The sequence below is a fragment of the Aquarana catesbeiana genome, linkage group LG03 (assembly GCF_042186555.1).
Source record: "Aquarana catesbeiana isolate 2022-GZ linkage group LG03, ASM4218655v1, whole genome shotgun sequence".
NCBI lineage: Eukaryota > Metazoa > Chordata > Amphibia > Anura > Ranidae > Aquarana > Aquarana catesbeiana.
The window spans coordinates 131,294,863-131,310,989 of NC_133326.1; the positions used below are offsets into that span (position 1 = coordinate 131,294,863).

At 44.3% G+C, this 16,127-nt stretch overlaps 1 protein-coding gene across 1 annotated transcript in view; it reads left to right on the plus strand.

Annotated features, from left to right (window-relative positions):
- Positions 1-14,490, plus strand: part of LOC141131686 (TRPM8 channel-associated factor homolog) — a 42,712-nt gene extending 28,222 nt beyond the window's left edge. Inside the window, exons 6-8 of the mRNA XM_073619240.1 lie at positions 55-392; positions 10,520-10,765; positions 12,603-14,490. Of these exons, the coding sequence (XP_073475341.1) occupies positions 55-392; positions 10,520-10,765 (584 nt within the window). The 3' untranslated portion in view covers positions 12,603-14,490. The remainder of the gene's footprint in view (positions 1-54; positions 393-10,519; positions 10,766-12,602) is intronic.
- Positions 14,491-16,127: the final 1,637 nt, after the last annotated feature.

The following is a 16,127-nucleotide window of genomic DNA, read 5'->3' on the forward strand; positions in this document are numbered from 1 at the left end:
TTCTAGTGTTTTGTATGTTGATCTGCTACTTATTGAGATTACCTTGTTTTTAAGGTTGGATGCATGCTGGATACCCAATAATGTGTCATTTACAATCAGCAAAAGAAATAACCAATGCCGAGCATATAAAGAAAACTGGTTTATGGGGACTTATACATGAACTTGGCCACAATGAGCAGAGGGGCAATTGGGAATTTCCACCTCATACCACAGAAGCAACATGCAACCTCTGGTCAGTTTATGTACATGAAACTGTCCTGCATATTTCAAGGAATCAAGCTCATCCTGATCTAAAGCCAAAAGACAGGGAAATTCGAATCCAGCGATATCTAAAAGATGGAACCAAGCTGGCACAATGGAATGTGTGGACTGCTCTGGAGACCTACCTTCAGGTATTGTATACCAGATGACACTGATATCTATTAATAAATCATATCTTTCTTTTCAACTCATAAAGACAAAGGGGTCAGTTTATAAAGGGGCAAATATCTGATTCACTAATGATTTGCTATACGTTTGCTGACAATTTACTGACCTGATTTATAAAATACATTTATCCCTTCAAAGGAGATTTGAGATTTGTTCTCGCTTTAATGGTAAATACTAGTAATATTTACCATGTTTAGAATACTGAAAATATATATCTCCTGTCACGGTCAAGGGCCAGGCTGTGAGAACAGTAGTTAGAGCAGTAGAGAGGCTCTCACCAACCAGCAGGATAAGTGCGCAAGCAGATCATTTTGGTGGATGACACGGGCTCATCCTAGGTGCAGGGTTAAAGCACTAACCATCGTTTACCAGAGCTCCTGATGGTGGAGATGGGTTTTGCTGCATGTTAGTACCAGGTTGGGGTCCTCAGGATCGCCCCATCAGGAGTTGAGCAAGGTGAGGTCCAGTAGCAGATATAGCAGGGAGGGATCAAGCATATGTAGTCAGTAAACAAGCCAAAGGTTGGTAACAAGTGGTTGCAGGTTGGGATCAAGAGAAAGCATAGATAAATAAGAAGTTCATGGGAGGAGCAAAGAGATTCAAGATTCATAAGAAACAAGGTACAAGGCAAGATTGTTTAAGGAATCAGAGAGGCAGCTGTCCAGCCTCTCAGGTGGCTCAGCAAGAAGAATTACTGTCACAAAGAGCAGAGGTTCCAGGTTCAGATTCAGATCCAGGTCCTGACATATCCTCATAGTCAAGGGTTTAACTACAGACCATCATACCTGTTTGTCACCTCTTTCTGTGGCATGTAGCAATGTCGACTGAGGCAATAATGTAATTGACCTTAACATAAAACCTGTCTAATTTAAATCTGAATTTAGACTTTTTTGGGTGGGTTGACAGCTTTTTTTTTTTTTAATGAGAGGAATGTTATGGATGATCAGAAACTCTTGGGGCAATAAATCTCAGATTGGGAGGGGAAGCAAAGTAGATTTGTGACCAATGACACCAAGATCCCAAAGGTTCCTCCTGTGCATCTAACATCAGCTGTTTCAAACCCTTTAAAAGAAATTATGGTTGTCATCAAATGCAGCCACTCCAACCCCTAAAGGTGGCCATTCACTGTTTATATTTTGGCTGGTCCCTGGTAAACTGGGCAAAATTTGCTCAGTGGGTGGCCCTTTCAGCTGCCTCCTGCCTGACATTCTTTGAGGAGCTGGGTGAAAATGTGTCATTTGAACAGCAGCTTTATCCAATCAGATGCAGCTGCTGTTTGGTTATTTTTACAGTTGGTGGGGCCAGCTGTCAAAATACAATAGCCATGATATGTGATACATGACTGTGTTATTTGTTATAAAGACAAAATACTCAATAAAAAAGTAAATCCAAAAAAAAATCTGCGCTGTGTAGTGTAGTTGGAGAAACCTGCAGAATGAATGTAAAAAATTTGTGTGTAAATGGCTAGCTTTAATTATATAGTACTGGAGCTATGTTATCTTTGCATGCATACAGCCTCCCCAATGGGGACCCCTTCCAGGCCCCAGGCCCCATAGCAGCCACATGGGCTGCTATGGCTATAATTACGCCTCTACTCATAATTATGGTTTACATAGAAATGAAACAACATAGATCTATAATTTAAATGCTGTATATTACAGCCTTATTTCTGGTGGGTGGAATACAAAAAAAAAACACAAAAGTATGTAGTAATGCAATCACAGGGCCTGTAAAGTGATAAGATTATAAATGTAGTGCCTAACTGAAGTTTTGGTGGGGTGCCACCTACCATCGTCACCCCATCATGGATATACATACAACTCCAAATCCACAAAAGTTGGGATGCTGTGTGTAAAATTTACATAAAAACAGAATGCAATGATTTGCAAATCCCATATTTTATTCACAATAGAAAAAATATCAAATGTTTGAACTGAGAAAACGTACCATTTTAGGAAAAAAATAAGATCATTTTGAAATTGATGGCAGCAACTAGGGATGAACCCCCCGGTTCGGTTCTCACCAGAACATGCGAACAGGCAAAAAGTTCAAGCGAACATACGAACCCTATTAAAGTCTATGGGACACAAACATGAAAAATCAAAAGTGCTTATTTTAAAGGCTTATATGCAAGTTATTGACCTAAAAAAGTGTATGGGGACCCGGGTACTGCCCTAGGGGACATGTATCAATGCAAAAAAACGTTTTTAAAACTAAATTTTTTTCAGGAGGAGTGATTTTAAAAATGCTAATAAGTGAAACAATAAAAATGAAATATTCCTTTAAATATCATGCCGGTCCCCTTAGTCTGCCTGTAAAGTGGCGCATCTGTGTAAAGTGTAGAACAGTGCCGCAGAAAAATTACATTTCTAAAGGAAAAAATGTCATTGAAATTTGCTGTAATGTATTGCTGGCTCCCGGCAATATAGATGAAAAATCAAGGGAAAAAACAGCATGGGTCCCCCCCCTCCAGTCCATACCAGGCCCTTCGGGTCTGGTATTGATTATATGCCAAAATTTTAAAAAAAATTTCCCCCCAAAATCCATACCAGAGCCTTATCCAAGCATGCAGCCTGGAGGACCGGATGGGGGGGGGCGAACGAGTGCCCCCCTCCTAAACCATACCAAGCCACATGCCCTCAACATGGGGAGGGTGCTTTGGGATCTTTGATGGGGAGAATGACCTCTTCCTGAGAACCCTGGCCATTGGTTGTCGGGGTCTGCGGGCGGGGGGGGCTTATCGGATTCTGAAAGCCCCCTTTAACAAGTCCCCCTATGTGAATGTGTATCGGTTCCATTGTACCCCTACCCATTACCAAAAAACAGTCAAAAAGTAAAAACCACAATAGACAGTTTTTGACAATCCCTTTATTAAAAAAGACAAAAAAAGTGTCCCGCGATGTCCATCCATCTTCAATCACGCCGCCTGACCGACCCGAAAAAAAAACAGAAAAAACTCCGCCTACATGGGAAGCTTCCCGGTGACTGCTGTCTGTTGGCTTTGACAGCTGTTATATAGGTAAGGGCTGGGCCACCCACTGACGTAACCAAGTAACCATGCCACCTCTGATGTCACATGTCAAAAGGGGCGTATCATTCGGTTACGTCACTGGGTAGCCCCGCTCTTGCCTATATAACAGCTGTCATAGCCAAGAGACAGCAGTGGCTGGGAGGCCTCCCATCGAGGCAGAGCTTTTTTTTTTCTATTTTTTGCCAGGGTTGTCCGGAAGAGGACCTTGTCCCCATCAACACGGGGACAAGGTGCTTTGAGGTGGACCCTAAAGCACCCTCCCCATGTTAAGGGCAAGCGGCCTGGTATGGTTCAGGGGGGGGGCACTCGCTCATCCCCCTCTTTCCTGGCCTGCCAGGCTGTTTGCTCGGATAAAGGTCTGGTATGGATTTTGGGGGGACCCCACACTAATTTTTTTTTTAATTTTGGTGTGGAGTTCCCCTTACAATCTATGCCAGACCCAAAGGGCCTGGTATGGATTTTTTTTGGGGGGGCACACTGTTTTTTTTTTACATTTTGCCTTGGAGTTCCCCTTAAAAATCTATACCAGACCCAAAGGGCCTGGTATGGATTTTGGGGGGGACCCCATGCCATTTCCTTTCTTATTTCTGTCATAGGGTTCCCCTTAACCACTGCAATGCATTGTATTATATACTCTGACAATACTGAAGAAATTACACTTTGCAGTGTCTAAACCACTGGCAACAAAAGTTAGTACACCCCTAAGTGAAAATGTCCAAATTGGGCCCAAAGTGTCAATATTTTGTGTGGCCACCATTATTTTACAGCACTGACTTCACCCTCTTGGGCATGGAGTTCACCAGAGCTTCACAGGTTGCTACTGGAGTCCTCTTCCACTCCTCAATGATGACATCACAGAGCTGGTGGATGTTAGAGACCTTGCCATAGGGTTCCCCTTAACCACTGCAATGCTCCTCCACCTTCTGTTTGAGGATGCGTAATAGGGTTTAGGTCTGGAGACATGCTTGGACAGTCCATCACCTTTACCCTCAGCTTCTTTAGCAAGGCAGTGGTCATCTTGGAGGTGTGTTTGGGGTTGTTATCATGTTGGAATACTGCCCTGTGGCCCAGTCTCCAAAGTGAGGGGATCATGCTCTGCTCAGTCATGCTCAGTATGTCACAGTACATGTTGGCATTTATGGTTCCCTCAATGAACTCTAGCTCCCCAGTGTCCTGGCAGCACTCATGCAGCCCCAGACCATGACAATCCCACCACCATGCTTAAATGTAGGCAAGACACACTTGTCTTAGTACTCCTCACCTGGCTGCCGCCACACACGCTTGACACCGTCTGAACCAAATAAGTTTATCTTGGTTTCATCAGACCACAGGACATGGTTCCAGTAATCCATAACCTTATGCCCTATACACACAGTCGGACTTTTCGGCGGAATATGTGCGATCGGATCTTGTTGTCGGAAATTCCGACCGTGTGTGGGCTCCATCGGACTTTTTCCATTGGAATGTCCGACACACAAAGTTTGAGAGCAGGCTATAAAATTTTCCGACAACAAAATCCGTTTGTGTAAATTCCGACCCTGTGTGGACAACTCCGACTCACAAAGTGCCACGCATGCTCAGAATAAATTAAGAGACAAAAGCTATTGGCTACTGCCCCATTTATAGTCCCGACGTACATCTTTTACGTCACTGCGTTCAGAACGATCGGATTTTACGACAACATTGTGCGACCGTGTGTATGCAAAACAAGTTTGAGCCAACATCCGTCGGAAAAAATCCATGGATTTTGTTGTCAGAATGTCCGATCGTGTGTACAGGGCATAAGTCTGCTTGTCTTCAGCAAGCTGTTTGTCTTGTCCATCATCTTTAGAAGAGGCTTCCTTCTGCAGATCAATTTAATGCAGTGTGCGACATATGGTCTGAGCACTGACAGGCTGACCCCAAACCCCTTCAACCTCTGCTGCAATGCTGGCAGGACTCATATGTCTATTTCCCAAAGACAACCTCTGAATATGATGCTAACCACGTGCACTTAACTTAAGACCATGGCGAGGCCTGTTCTGAGTGGAACCTGTCCTGTTAAACCGCTGTATGGTCTTGGCCACCGTGCTGAAGCTCAATTTCAGGGTCTTGGCAATCTTTTTATAGCCTAGGCCATCTTTATGTTGAGCAACAATTCTTTTTTTTCAGATCCTCAGAGAGTTCTTTGCCATGAGGTGCCATGTTGAACTTCCAGTGACCAGTATGAGAGAGTGAGAGCGATAACACCAAATTTAACACACCCGCTCCCCATTCACTCCTGAGATCTTGTAACAGTAACGAGTCACATGACACCGAGGAGTGAAACTGGCTAATTGGGCCCAATTTGGACATTTTCACTTAGGGGTGTACTCACTTTTGTTGCCAGCGGTTTACACATTAATGGCTGTGTCTTGAGTTATTTTGAGGGGACATCAAATTTACACTGTTATACAAGCTGTACACTCACTACTTTACATTGTAGCAACACGTCTCAAAAAAGTTGGGACAGTGTAAAAAAAAGAAGGCAAAGTAAGTTGTACTAACAAAGAAGAGCTGGAAAAACATTTTGCAACTAATTAGATTAAATGGCAACAGGTCAGTAAAATGATTTGGTATAAAAAGAGCATCTTAGAGAGTAAGAGTGTCTCAGAAGTGAAGATGGGCAGAGATTCACCAATCTGTGAAAAGCTAAAAATTGTCGAACAATTTTAGAATATTGTTCCCCATCATAAAATTGAAAAGACTTTAAATATGTCATCATCCACAGTACATAATATCATCAAAAGATTCAGAGAATCTGGAGAAATCCCTGTGCACAAAAGACAAGGCTGAAATCAAATATTGGATGCTCATGATCTTCGGGCCCTCAGATGGCACTACATTAAAAATAGGCATGATTTTGTAATGGACATCATGGGCTACATGGGCTCAGGAATACTTAAAAAATCACTGTCTGTGAACACAGTTCACTGTGACATCCAAAAATGCAAATTTAAGCTTTATCATGCAAAGAAGAAGCCATATCTGAACATGATTCAGAAAGGCCGCCGTCTTCTGTGGACTAAAGCACATTTAAAATGGTCTGTTGCAAAGTGGGAAACTGTTCTGTGGTCAGGCGAATTGAAATTTGACATTCTTTTTGGCAACTTTGGGTGCCTCATCCTTTGGACTAAATAGTAGAGGGACCTTCCTGGTTGTTATCTGCGCTCAGTTCAAAAGTCTGTATCTCTGATGGTATGGGGGTGCATTAGCTCATATGGAATGGGCAGCTTGCACATCTGGAAAGGCACTATTAATGCTGAAAGGTATATCCAGGTTTTAGAGCAGCATGTGCTCCCATCCAGACAACATCTTTTGCACAGAAAGATTTGTAAACATCAGCAGGACAATGCTAAACTGCATACTGCATCTATGACAACAGCATGGCTTCGTAGTAAAAGAGTCTGGGTGCTTAACTGGCGACCTGCAGTCCAAACATTTCCCCAGTTAAAAATATTTGGTGCATCTTAAAATGAAAAATACTACAAAGAAGACTCAGGACTGTTGAATCCTTTATTAGGCATGGGACAATAGTGTTTTAACAAACAGAGTGTTTGTTAAAAGAAGAGTGGATGCTCAATTTATTTCTGTTTTCCTTTTGTGAATCAAATATGGGATTACAAGCTTTGCAAATCATTGAATTCTTTTTCTATGTAGATTTTTATATAGTGTCTCAACTTTTCTGGAATTGGAGTTGTATATATATTAGTAGTATAACATGTGGAGTGTTGTTCATACATTGCAAAACTAAAACACCTTGCTTGGCTGAGTTCTCTCAGAAAGTTATCCTCTTTATATAGTTTTTTGCTAGCTCTTAGTTCACACTTTTTTATCTCCTAGTGTCAAATATTAGGTGGTGCCATAACCTAGGGAACCACAAACTGTTCATGCCACACAGATATGATCCATCATTCCGTTCCATTTAAAAGATTAGTAAGCCGTAATCTTACTTAAAACGGTAGTAAACTCTTAAAAAATATAGTTGGGCTCCCAGATGGTTAACACACCTCATACAATCACATTTTGATAGATCTACCCGTCAAGCAGAGCCCTCCAGCGATGCACTGTCACTGCTGCAGGTGCTTCCATCTTCACCTGATTTTCCCTCCAGGTTCGCACAGGAGTCATAATTATGTTACAGCATTCAGAGCGCATGCGCAGTGATGTAATCAGCTCCCGCCAAAGTGAATATCTCCTTATTACCAGCCAGGGGCGTTGCTAGGTGGCAAAAAGACCAGGGGCTTCAGCCCAAAGTCCAAGGCCAGCACGGCGGGGGGGGGGGCTCTAGTGGCGCTGGGTTTTTTTGGTTGGGCGGAGGGATTGTGTGGTTGTGTGGCGGTGGGTAGGCTGACTTGCTGGTTGCTGCCTGGCTTACCAGTGCCAATCAATGCTGACCATTAAACTGACCTACCTACCTGACATACACTGACCAACCTGACACACACACTGACCTACCTGACATACACACACTGACCTACCTACCTGACATACACTGACCTACATACACTGACCTACCTGACATACACTGACCCACACTGACCTACCTGACCCCCACTGATCTACATACACTGACCTACCTGACATGCATTGACCTACCTGACATACACTGACCTACATACACTGACCTACCTGACATACACTGACCTACATACACTGACCTACCTGACATACACTGACCTACCTGACCCACACTGACCTTCCTGACCCACACTGACCTACATACACTGACCTGACATGCACTGACCTACCTGACATACACTGACCTACATACACTGACCTACCTGACATACACTGACCTACATACACTGACCTACCTGACATACACTGACCTACCTGACATGCACTGACCTACCTGACATGCACTGACCTACATACACTGACCTGCCTGACATACACTGACCTACCTGACATACACTGACCTACATACACTGACCTACCTGACCCACACTGACCTACCTGACCCACACTGACCTACATACACTGACCCACACACACTGACCTACCTGACCCACACTGACCTACCTCACCCACACTGTCCTACACACACTGACCTACCTGACATACACTGACCTACACTGACCTACATACACTGACCTACACTGACTTACCTGACATACACTGACCTACCTGACCCACACTGACCTACATACACTGACCTACCTGACCCACACTGACCTACCTGACCCACCCACACTGACCTACCTGACTCACACTGACCTACCTGACATAAACTGACCTACATACACTGGCCTACCTGACATACACTGACCTACCTGACCCACACTGACCTACCTGACATACACTGACCTACCTGACCCACACTGACCTACCTGACCAACACTGACCTACATACACTGACCCACACACTGACCTACCTGACCCACACTGACCTACCTGACCCACACTGACCTACCTGACATACACTGACCTACCTGACCCACACTGACCTACCTGACATACCCTGACCTACCTGACCCACACTGACCTACCTGACCCACACTGACCTACCTGACCCATACTGACCTACATACATTGACCTACCTGATATACATACACTGACCTTGGTACCTGCCATACACACACAGACTGACCTATCTGACCAGAAGGAGACAGACTTCATGTGTCCAGGTCCTGCAGCAGCAGCTCAGTCATGGTGCTGGTGTGTGAGGCAGCCAGAGGAGAGGAGGAGAGCCGCCCGCCCGAGCGCCGATCGATGTCGCACGGCGGCCGAATTGTAATTCCCGCCTTCTTCCTCTTCCAGTCACAGCGCGCTGGGAGAGGACTGATAGGTGGAGTGCAGGCTCTGGGAGGCGCTGGGGATGCTGCTCAGGATGGCGGTGTCTTCTCTCTCTCCCTCCTGGGCTCTTCCCGGCTGCCCAGGTATCCCCATCCCTTCTGCTCTGCACTCCACCGGAGGGGCACTCCAGTTCAGAAATGGCAGGCCCGATGAGCACTAGCGTGGAGGAGGAGGAAGTGCAATCCTCCTCCGCTTTGAATGCTGGGCAGTGTGGGCACAGTGGGCAGTGACGTCACTGGTTGCTAGCCGCTAGGCGGCTATAGCAACCAGTGACCAAGAGTAGAGTCAGGTGGGGGCAGATCTGGAGCTGGAGCTGGAGCTGGAGCCGGAGCCAGCGCTACCACGGCTCAGTCCGCCCCTGTCCCCTGCATTCTAGGACTGGGACAAGAAACTCGGGGCTATTAGCCCCAGGCTCGGGGCTGTAGCCTCAATAGCCACCCCCTAACGATGCCTCTGTTATCAGCTTACATTTAGGTGCAAGTTAAAATAATGAATTTACTACTGCTTTAATGTGTTTATGGTCGAAAGATGTCTAAGATTAATGCCTGTATACGCTTTGCACAGGTACTTACCCCACTGCTTTGGTCATTTACACAGCACACTACTGTTTTATGAAGCGTATAATTAGCTAAAAAATTGGCATACCTTCAAGAATGAGTAATGGCTATTTTGCTGACCAACTGGCTCTAGTACCTGGGACAAGTACAAGTTTGCATATCATGAAAGTCAGAGTTTCCAAGTCAGAAGTCCTTTATCTTATTCCTGTTCATGAACTAGAGAGTCAGCAAGACAGCCAGGAAACTAGTGGTTGAGATGTCATCAATGGTAGTCCCCATGTTTTGTTCTTGAATTTATGATTTCTGGAGTGCACTTAAAACATTGTTCCAATGCTACAAAAATCGCATAAGTTCACCTTTTATTTGACTTTTGTAAACTGTCCAATACAGTCAGCTTCTTGTCATATATGTCTGTGGTGTTTTTCCTCCTTTTTATGCTGCAATGTGTATGGGCAAGGGTAAGAGATAGGCCAATATACAACTGAGATTAGATTTATATTGCGTTCCAACTGCAGTACAAAAATGAAAATTAGACCAACTCAGCAATGTGAATTTATAGTACTTTTGTTTGACTGGAGTTTACCTTTAATAAACATGCAACATACAATACAATACAATATTGCATATATGATAAGCTGTGTGTAATGATCTATTAGTGATCTAACCAACCTTTTTAATATTTAGTTACAAGAATGCTTTGGATGGAATCCCTTCAAACAGCTATTTGCAGAGTACCAGAAACTGTCAGATGTCAGTAGCAGCAATTCGGATAAGATGAATCTCTGGGCAGAGAAGTTCTCTAAAGCTGTCAATAAGAACTTGGCTCCATTCTTCAAGTCCTGGGGGTGGCCCATTGAAGAGAAAACCAGCCAGAAGTTATCCACATTACCTATGTGGGAGGAGGATCCTATGAAAAAGTACCGGTTTTGAGTAAGGGCATTTACAGAAACCACCCTGTCCTAGTACATTCCTATTGTAATGAGTGAAACAAATATGAAACAAACCACATCAAAATATTATTCTACTTGTTGGAAGTATTCAATGGCTAAGATATTGGCTGTACAACCTTTTCTTTTCGAGATTTATACAGAATATTTCAGAAATGGAATAGAGATATTGTCCCATATTACACAAAAGAATCCAATATATCCAAAAACATATATAACCTCATTCAAACATATACACAATAAATAAAATACACACACACTCAGTCTAAATGATCTCACTACCCCTGGGCCTAGGGGAAGAAACTCTTTTGAAGCCTGGTAGTAAGGGAGGCAATACTCCTAAAACGCCTACTAGAGGGTAACAGTTTAAACAAAGCATTGCCCAGGAGAGAGCTCTCTAGAGGCATGCCCTTTTCCCCAGTTCCTCAATTTTAGGTAGGTCTACAGTACACCAATTATGATTTTCTGCACTGTTTTTATCACCCTCTGTAAGGTGTTTATATAACGGGTTGTGCATGACCCTTGCCTCAGAGAAATGTGGTAAGTCCACACACTCTCTATGGCAGCCCAAAAGAAGCTGAGGAGGTCCCTGCTCAAAAAACAGTCCTCAGGAAATATAACCTCTGGTGTGGATAACAAGGCAGAATATGTGCCCTCAATATGATAATTCTTCGTTCAGAGTTGTTCCTGAAAAACAAAACTCATACACCCTCTACCTTTCTCCACCAATGACAACATGAATAAGGAGGTTTAAAGTTCATAGCCCTCTATACATATACTCTATATTCAGTACCTGATGTTAGACCCCTTTCACACTGGGCGCTTTGCAGGCGCTACAGAGCTAAAAATAGCGCCTGCAAAGTGCCCTGAAAGTGCCGCTGCTTTGTCTCCAATGTGATAGCCCCGAGGGCTTTCACACTGGAGCGGTGCGCTAGCAGGACGGGAAAAAAAGTCCTGCTAGCAGCATCTTTGGAGCGGTGAAGGAGCATTGTGTATACCATTCCTTCACTGCTCCTGCCCATTGAAATCAATGGGGCACTACGGCTATAGCGCCGGCAAAGCGCCTCTGCAGAGGCACTTTGCGGTGGTTTTTAACCCTTTCTCGGCCGCTGGGGGGGTAAAACCCCCCGCTAGCGGCCGAATACTGCCACTAAAACAACGGTAAAGCGCCGCTAAAAATAGCACCTCACGCCCCAGTGTGAAAGGGGCCTTAGAGATTTTAACGCTCCTGCCTTGCCAGCACTAGGGTGGTTGGTTCGAATCCCAACCATGACACCGCCGACATGGAGTTTGTATGTTCTCCCTGTACTTGTGTGGGTTTCCTCTGTGTTCCCTGGTTTTCTCCCACATTTCAAAGACATGCTGGTAGGTTAATAGATCCTGTCTAAATTGTCTCTAGTATGTGTATGTATACATACGGGGTACAGACCTTAGATTGCATCTCCTTGACTGCAGGGACTGATGTGAATGTACAGTATGTAAATGCTGAGTAAAATTGTCAGTACCTGTCAGGTATTATAAATACCTGTAGTATATAAAAAAGTACTCTATTTTTTTTTCTGTGATCAACATTAGCAGAGTGAATATACCCTACCTGTTTAATTACATAGCAGCAGGAAAGGTGTATAAAATGTGGCTCGTGTTTAAATAGAATTCTCATGTAATGTGCATATTTTAAAAGGGTAAGGGATACAAACAATAGTCTCTCACTCTCTCTTTTTTTTTTTTTTAATTCTTTCACTCTCAAAACAATGATGGCTTATTCGCTGCCTGTTTTAATCTAATAACATACTAACATCTAATGACATGCTAATTTACAGGGTCACTGGTTGCCTGCTACTGTCCCCTAAAAAGGGATCCACAGTGCATCGCTTTGCAGAGAGTGGTATGACAGCTGCTGATTGGCCATATGGATCCTAATGAATGATTTTGACAGGCAGTGCCGACTGCCAAATTTTGAAGTTAAAAATGTGCAGCCGCGGCATTTGTGCAGCCCTCTCAGACTGTAACCAGCTTAACCGCCTGTCTTTACCACCCTCCTGACGCCCGTGTGAAAGAGCACTTAGTGTTTCAAGTTATTAGAGACGGTAAAAAATTTATTGTATGAAATTAATCTTATTATATGTAATGATTAAATGTGTTGCTTGCATTTTTTTTTCTTTTCTATACATGGATTGACTTATTACATTAACCAGATGCTTTTTGCATATACATATAAAACATTTAAAATTCCCTTTTTACCCTACTGTAGGAATATATTTAACTTTTTCTTTACTGAAGTATACATATAGTATGAAGAACCTATTATTACAGGTCAGGCAGCATATGTAGTTATATAACAGAGGAAGAAATAACCCAGCATTTTAGGTGGAAAACGAATGTAAGTAAATTATATACGTACTGTATGCTACAATCATAGATGACTTGAACAGGGAGATCGGTTTGAATTTATTACTTTATTCGTTGCTGTAAACAATTGTTCCATCTGTAGATCACATTTTTCCAACAATTTACTTTGATTATAGACAAACTGTCAATATAATAATGTATTACAAATTAAATCTGAATCAATAAAGAGCTCTTAAGCTGAATCAGTTGTCCACCCTTGATGTTTAATGATGATTTTGTAAAAGAAGCAGAAAATGAAAAGAAATAAAAGGGGACACATGTTTGAACAGAGAAAAAATATTGGGGAAGAGAGGGAGGGAAAGGGTATAGGGGGTAAAGCCCCTGTCAGAGGAGACAACAGCCTCAGGTCAAATATCTAGAACCAGGATCAGCAGAGGCGGCTCTAGGCTTTGTGAGGCCTTAGGCAAAACTTAGACATGAGGCCCCACTCAAACTCATAATGGGAAAAATAATTCAAGTGATAAAAAATAACGGTGTGCCCCCCCCACAGCGCTGCCGACTTCCCTCCTCTGCCCTCACACTGATTGCTGTGGGGGGGTCTTCAGGATGGAGGCCGGGAAAAGGCCCCTACCTTTTCTAAACGAACACAGTGAGTGATTGGAAGTGATTTGTGTTTACTATGCTTTAGTTTATGAATTAACAGGAGCCTCTGTCTCCTGTTCATTCATCTGCAGTGAAGCTGAGGCTACAGAGAAAGGAACTGGGAAATGTGTTTCCTCATTTCCTTTTTCTGTCTTAAGTGAGACTTCAGAGGTATTAGACCCCTGATATCTCACCAAAGAATCCAAAAAACTCTCACCAAAAAAAACTTAAAAAATAAATAAAAAGATTGTAAAAAATAAATAAAAACACTGTAAAAAAAAGAAAGACTAAAATTTCTAATCAAACTAAAAACCCATGCCCAATAGGTAGCATAATTTAGCCACACATACAAATGTTTCTGTATGGCATGGGTCACCCTCTCCCAATGTAAACTTGAGTAGGAGAGGAAAGTGGAGGGTATGTGGGCAGGTAGTATGTACATGAGAGGGGTGCGGAGTGTGTGGTGGGAGGTAGTATGTACATAAGAGGGGTGCGGGGTGTATGGCGGTGGGTAGTATGTACATGAGAGAGGTGCGGAGTGTGTGGCGGTGGGTAATATGTACATGAGAGGGGTGGGGAGTAGTATGTACAGGAGAGGGGTGTGGAGTGTATGGAGGTGGGGAGTATGTACATGAGAGGGGTGCAGAGTGTATATACATGAGATGAGTGGTGGGTAATATGTACAGGAGAGGGGTGTGGAGTGTATGGTGGGGGGTAGTATGTACATGAGAGGAGTGCAGAGTGTATATAGGGGGGTAGTATGTACATGAGAGGGGTATGGAGTGTATAGTGGGGGGGTAGTATGTACATGAGAGGAGTGCAGAGTGTATGGCGGTGGGTGGTATATACGAGAGGGGTGTGGAGTGTATGGCGGTGGGTAGTATGTACATGAGAGGGGTGTGGAGTGTATGGTGGGGGTAGTATGTAAATGAGAGGGGTGCGGAGTGTATAGTGGGGGTAGTATGTACGAGAGGGGTGCGGAGTGTATGGTGGGGGTAGTATGTACGAAAGGGTTGTGGAGTGTATGGCGGTGGGTAGTATGTACATGAGAGGGGTGTGGAGTGTATGGTGGGGGTAGTATGTACGAAAGGGTTGTGGAGTGTATGGCGGTGGGTAGTATGTACATGAGAGGGGTGTGGAGTGTATGGTGGGGGTAGTATGTACGAAAGGGTTGTGGAGTGTATGGCGGTGGGTAGTATGTACATGAGAGGGGTGTGGAGTGTATGGTGGGGGTAGTATGTACATGAGAGGTGTGTGGAGTGTATGGAGGTGGGTAGTATGTACATGAGAGGGGTGCGAGTGTATATAGGTGGGTAGAATGTACATGAGAGGGGTGCAGAGTGTATGGAGGTGGGTAGTATGTACATGAGAGGGGTGCGAGTGTATATAGGTGGGTAGTATGTACATGAGAGGGGTGCAGATTGTATGGAGGTGGGCAGTATCAAATACACCACTGGCCACTGATGCATTCGTTAATTAACCCCTTTGTGCTGCATTAGTGGCACCAGTGTCAGTGTTAAATTAACCCCTATTTGGTGCAGCATGAAAGGGTTCATAAACACTGATACTGGTGTCACTAATGCAGCACAAAGGGTTTTTAACTGCCACTGGTCACTAATGTATAGTAATGCAATAACACCCTCCATGCTGCATATTACAAATACCAATGTAAATTACCCCCCCCCCCCCCCCCAGAGTGTTAAACACTTCAGGCAGTTCACAACAGTTCCTTAGGAAAGGTTTTAAGCCTCTGCACTTTTGCACGGGGCTTCACTGGCTCCTTGCAGGTCTTTGCAGCAGCACTCTCCTCTGCCCTTTCATCCCGGCCTGTGAATGACATCACGCCGGGCAGGACTAGGAAGCTCCTGCCGGGCGGAGATCACTTCACCTGACAGGGAAGTGAATGAGTCGGTCGGTTGGACACACAGCATACTCGCACTGCTCTGCTGCAGACAGTGTACCGGCGGTGCGGACTGTGGAGCAAGTGGCATTTTTACGAGGCCTCCCTGCCCCCTGGCTCGGTCCGCCTCTTTGTCCTGGCGGGTTCAGCAGCCGCCGGCCCGGCAGCTCCGCCTCCTCTACAATTCCGCTGCAGCAGGCAGCGCAGTATACGAAAGATGGCGATCCTTTATCTCATTCTCCCACACACATCAGGCAAATTAGGTGGCTGTGAGGCCCCTGGGAGAGCGAGGCCTTAGGCGCCGCCTTTTTTGCCTAATTATAGAGCCGCCTCTGAGGATCAGTGATATATCCAAGGGCAAAAAAAGTCCAAAACAACCAAAGCTTCCATGTTTTAGCTGTTTACATTCACTTTTTTAAAGGTAACCTGCAGCTGATCCTGTCTAGTGTGCACC